A 5,836-nucleotide genomic window follows, 5' to 3' on the forward strand; every position below is an offset into this window, starting at 1 on the left:
CGGGCTCTCGAGCAGCGCGCAGAAGCCGTAGACCGTGAGCGCGCGGGGCAGGTGCGGCAGCGAGAGCGCTGCCTGCGAGCGCGGGTCCCAGTCCGTGTGCCCCGCGCTGTCGTCGGCTGCTCTGGGCCACAGGTCCGGCTCGGCTGCGCAGCGCCGGGGCAGAGCGGCGGCCGGAAGCGGAGACTCGGACGCGCAGGACGCGGGCAGCCGCGGCGGGATGCAGAACTCGGGGATGCGGGCAGGCGTGAGCACGTTGGAGAAAGCGGGTTCTGGAGGGGAGGCGCGGAGTTTCCCGAGGAGCCGCATCGTCCGAGGCAGCTGCTGAGAGTGGTGGCAAGAAGCCCTCCTGCGAGAGAGAGAGGAGAGAGAGAGAGAGAGAGAGAGAGAGAGAGAGAAGCTGCTGAGTGTGGAGCGCTACCCGGGGCCCTCCGAGGGGTACCAACGGGCCTCCGGCCCCTGGCCAATCCAAGCCGAGCTCTCCTGCACTCACTAATCTGCCCGCATTCCATTCATTGGTATTAAATAATCGAAGAAATCGAAATCGGACCTTTCCTTCTTCAGTCAGTCGTGGTCAAGAGTTTCAAGTTCAGTGCCCGTTGCCTCAAGGTCCTGGCTGGCGCGCCAGCTTCAGCACTCTGGCCAGGACAGTGGCGCTCCGCTCTTATACTGGCGGCCTGAGTCCCGCCCAGCTGGCCGAGAGCCCAACCCCTGGAGCCAGTGACAGCCCGCCTTCCAAGCCACCCCTGCCCGCCGCCGGTGGGGGCCCTGCAGTGGGTGCTTGGGTGTGCCCTGGGACCTGCATCCACTCTGTGTGCGTGGAGCCCCTTACACAGGCCTGGAAAAGGTCGCAGATGAAGAGAGGACGCCTGGTCGCCCTGCCCAGGGAGAACTGGTGGTGGAAAATGCTAGCGGCCTGTTGGAGAAGGTGAAACAGGGATGAAGAAGCAGGAAGTTCCTTTTTGGTAGGAGCTAAATCCTGTCACCCTGCACAGGGACATGCCCTAGGTTCTTCTATTTTACTGCCTCCACGCACCCACCACGTGCAGAACAATATGGTTTCCATGGTATTTGTGTGCTTACTACACGTCTCCCTCTGCTGGATGGTGGCCTCCTTAACAGCATAAAGCAGGGCACAGTCAATGCCATAAATACAATTGGAGTGGGTGAATTATGCAAAAATTTCTGGATCACTGCAGATGGTCATCTTTTGTCACCAAAGACGGGGCCTCTGGCTCATACCCTAAAAATAATGTTATATTTCCGAAGCTACTCGTTTCTCTCTGCTTCAGCGGTGGGTACCAGTTAAAAAGTCCCTCACAGAAAATCTATGTTGCCTCTCCACCCCTCCCCCAACCTTCATTTTCTAATATGAGAAAACTGGAAGCCGGGAGGGACTTGAGGAAATTCCATAAAGGTTAAATAAAGCTATTGAGTGGCAGAACCTCAAACTAGCGACTTCCTGTTTATTTGACTTTGCATGTAATGCTTCCTGTTACCTAAAATATTCTTTCTCTGCAGGAACTCCTGTCTATTTTCTGTAATTCAACCAGACAGCATCCCCTTCAGGACCCTTTACCCAACTCCCCCTCTGCAGTTGCTCAGCCCTTTTGTACATATTTTATGTACCACCATTGCTGCATTTAGCATGCTGCTATGGAATTTTTGGTTTACAGGTTTGTCCTCCCTACTAGACTATAAAATTCTTGAGAGCAAAGACTGGGGTGACTCAGTCAGGGACTTTGGGAAGACCGCTTTTGAATGCAGTTAAAATAAAGTAAAAGTGCTGTGATTCGGAATCTGTCTGCCTCCATCCCAGTTACCCTATACAAGGGACAAACCTAGCTGTCTTATTAATTTTTATCCAATTCCAGAACCTGGAATACAATGCCAGGCAAATAATAAGTGCTCAGTAAATATTTGAGTAAACTATATTGTGTGGAATTGAACCTGATCTACCATCCAGGTCTTATGACTGTCAGGTGCTTTTAACCACATATCTCTCTAACTGCGTTGTTCAGTGTCTCACAACGAACCAGTGAGGTGGACCTTGCTTCTGTTTACCAGATGAGAAACTGAGGCATAGTGAAGAGACTTGTCCAGGGTCATTGAAACTATGAATCTGACCTTGTTTCCTAAGTCCCAGCTTTTGGCTAATTTCTTCCTTCTCTTTTTCCTTTCTTCCTCCGTCTCCATTCACTCAGTTCAATATAATTCACCAAGTCTGTAGTGTGTCAGACAGTGTGTGTATGTGCACACGTGTGTGTGTGTGCTATTGCACTTTATACTCATAATGTTAATTCTTAAAGCAAGTCAGTCAACTATTAAGTATTTTCCACTGTCCTTGCTTTTCAATAAGACCATTATTTCCAAATCATTAGAGGTAAGGAGAGTAACAGTTTCCCCTTGTTAGTAATTAGTATTTTCTTTCTTTTTTTGAGTTTATTTATTTTGACAGAGAGAGAGACTGAGAGAGCATGAGCATACTAGCGGGGGGAGGGGCAGAGAGAAAGAGAGAGAATCCCAAGCAGGTTCTGCAATGTCATGGCAGAGCTCCACTTGGGGCTTGAACTCATAAACCATGAGATCATGACCTGAGTAGAAACCAAGAGTCCGGTACAACTGACTGAGCCACCGAGGTGCCCCATAATATTTTCTTTCTTAATTGATCACTGTTCTCCTTTAGAATGTGCTTTTTTGATAGGACAAACATGAAGCATGCAACCAGGATGTAATAACCATTCTTTCCAAAACCAAACTTGCAAGCCGAGGGGTCTCTGGGTCTCTGCCCGGATCATTCCCTCTGATTCTTTAGGCCAATCTGCAAATTAGTGGGCAAATGGTCTTCTCTAGAGCAGAACATACCTGCATGTGCCAGCTCATTTCAAATTAGATCTCAATGAAGACGGCTCTTCCAAGGGCCTTTACGACGTGAACACACAAATATTCCATCTGTGGGGAAATGCCACCAAAAGGGGGCTGTGGGGTTTGCAGAATTATGCTGCTAGAACTCTCATATTCCTAGGACAAGATAAGCATGGCTGGAAACCCAGGCTCTATCTAGAGGATTTTCCAAAACCATTAGTTTTCCATGAATCAGTATTCTACAGAAGAGAAAGCAAGATACAGGGAAATTAAATTACTTACCCAAGAACACACTCCAGTCATTCATTCATTTAAGCCCATAGCTGCAGGCTGTATCCACAGTTAGAGGCCTGATTTTCTTCCTGGTTATGAAATTACACTGGGAAAAAGTAAAAAATAAGCCTTCAATGGAAACTCTGATCACTCCAGTTGTTTCATTATTTTGTGCCTTTTGACCATGTCAGGTCCACCATCATCTTGTATTCAAAGTTTTGAGACTGTTATTTCAAAGAAACAAGCCCAAGGATAATATTCATGTTTACTTAACCTTCACTATACACTGGGTCTTATTTAATCCCTAAACAATCCTCTAAGAAAGTTAAGGATGCAGAAACCGTGGCTCATAGAGAGTAAGCGACTTGCCCAGGGGCTCACGGCCATTAAAAGCAGGGTCGGGAGAAAACTCCAGATCCACCCTTGGCTCATTACCCTGTGTGCTTATAACCACTTCCCCAGAGTGCCTCCCTCAAAGCTATTTCTTCTGAATCCATCACCTTTTCTTAAGCAGAAGAGAAAGGGACCTTTGTTCCCCCAGCCTTGGGTTAAACTACACACCTTATTGTCTATTCCAGCACCTAATAGATTAAGACATGCAATTGTTAAAAGCAGGAAATCACTGGTTTTGCACAGCAGTGCTGTATCATTTGGAAACAGAATCCTTATCCTCCCAGGAAGTCTATTCACTCTCTTTATTTATAACATATTTCGTTCCAGAATGGGATTTGAGGTGATTTACATAACAAAGACCCAGGGAACTTAGGGGCTAGAGCCTGACTTGGTAAAAGTGGAAAAGGCATGCATTATCTGTGTCAGGAACCCTGAATGGGGTTCCAGTTGACACATACCCAATACTCACACCCCTAGAATGGGATGAACAAGATGTGAAGGCAGAGAAAGAAAGCTCCCTTGCGAAGTCTTGGGGCAGTGAGAAATCCTACAGGACCTCATGGTGCACTAGCCTTGGAAAACCAGTGAGGAACGAGTCTGAGTGTCCAGTGGTGTGGGAATGGCCTTGTCTCCTTTACAGAAAAAAATAAAATCATGGAAAACTGTCATCAAGAAGACTGTAGCAACAGAGAAGCAGGTTTCTGTTGGAGCATTCAAAGAAATTAACAATATGCAAAATTATATATCCCTTAACATCTCAACTGGACAAAGATGTGGTTTCAAAGCCCAGAACTAGATGGGAATATAAAACACCAACACAATTTCTTTCTTGTGGGCATTGAAATTTTTATCAATTTATGCCCTGGTTCATAAACTTTCATTGAAAGTTAGTTTGAGCAAGCCTTCATGCTCAGATAAAATGAAAGAAGGGAAGTACTGATAAAATCTGGTAACATTTTGGATAAAATAAAAAATGAAATTATAATGGAAAATAATGTAGTGAAGGTTTTTTCTTTATAGCTGTCACAGCGCTGGAGCAGGAGCCCAGGATCTGGCATCCTCACAGCTGACTTTGACCTCTAGCCCTGCAATTTACTTTTTCTGTGTCCTTGAGCAAGTCATTGCACCTCCGATATGACTTGTTTTTATCTATTAAATGTGGAAGATGAACATTCTTTCCTGAAGATAGAATGGGAACTACAAAATACTTTGTAGGTCATAAAGCTATTCAATGCAAGCTTCCTGTTTCCTGTTCTTTTTCATATTCTGCACCCCGCCCCCACCTGCCTTCAAGATATCCTGGGACTCTGTTCAAACATCACATCTCCTGAAAACCTACGACTGCCCAGGTTTGGTCAAAGACCCCTTTTCTATGATCTTCCTTCAAAGTGAAGAGAAGGCATACCAGCAAATTTTGGATATCTCAACCGTGTTAACAATCCCACTCTGCCACTTTCTACACGTGTGACCTTGGCCAGGTTAGTAAAATCCTCTGAGCCCACTCTAATCTGTTAATCTTATTTTACCTCTGATCTTTTGTGAGGATAAGAGAGAGAACATAGAAAGCACAAAGGACATAGTGGGGCTCAGTAAATTTTGGTTATTATTACTGAAATAATTTCCTTGGATTAAGTTAAATGTTCAAAATTGCTTAGTTTGCTAAAACATATTAAGTCTATATTTATATTTACATTTGAAACCTTGTGAAGATGGCTAATGAAATACATATGGAACAACTTAAAGAAAAACGAATTCCTTGTCCACATCGAGATAATTGCGGAATATTAATATTATCACAGTTAAAGGTTCATCAAGCTAACAAATGAAAATCAAGGTTAGTTTTATCAATTTCCTTATCAGTTTCCTTTTTTTTTTTTTCTTTCCTGAGGAGGAGTGCCCAGATTCTTCCTATTATTTGCTTCTCCCTCCAGAGAACTAATTCCTGGCTACCTTTTAAGAGCCTTCAGCTCATCGGGCTTTCTCCTCTCATGTCGGAGATTAGTCCTGTTTATGTACACATTATGTATTCTGTGCTCAGAGTACTTCTAGTCATTTTTACAAATAGCATGCTTGTTTAATCCTCAAAATCACTTCCATCTAATGCTCATTTCACAGGTAAGGACATTGAGACTCAGTGCTTCGAGATACTAGCACTTGGCTGAGTGATTTCTCAGACCCCATAGTTTATGATCTTTTCCCAAAACAATGTCTTCAGTTGCTTGTGGCCCAAGGTGTTTATAAAATATGCTGGAAAGCTCGTTTCTTAGCTAAAGCAGCGTGGACATGAAGTATCATGAGGAAGTGAGAA

At 44.7% G+C, this 5,836-nt stretch overlaps 1 protein-coding gene across 1 annotated transcript in view; it reads right to left on the reverse strand.

Moving 5' to 3' along the window:
- C2CD4B (C2 calcium dependent domain containing 4B) overlaps positions 1-344 on the reverse strand; it is a 746-nt gene extending 402 nt beyond the window's left edge. The window contains exon 1 of the mRNA XM_029952252.1: positions 1-344. Within this exon, the coding sequence (XP_029808112.1) occupies positions 1-306 (306 nt within the window). The 5' untranslated portion in view covers positions 307-344.
- Between the last annotated feature and the right edge of the window lie 5,492 nt (positions 345-5,836).

Source organism: Suricata suricatta, chromosome 9 (genome assembly GCF_006229205.1).
Source record: "Suricata suricatta isolate VVHF042 chromosome 9, meerkat_22Aug2017_6uvM2_HiC, whole genome shotgun sequence".
Taxonomy (NCBI): domain Eukaryota; kingdom Metazoa; phylum Chordata; class Mammalia; order Carnivora; family Herpestidae; genus Suricata; species Suricata suricatta.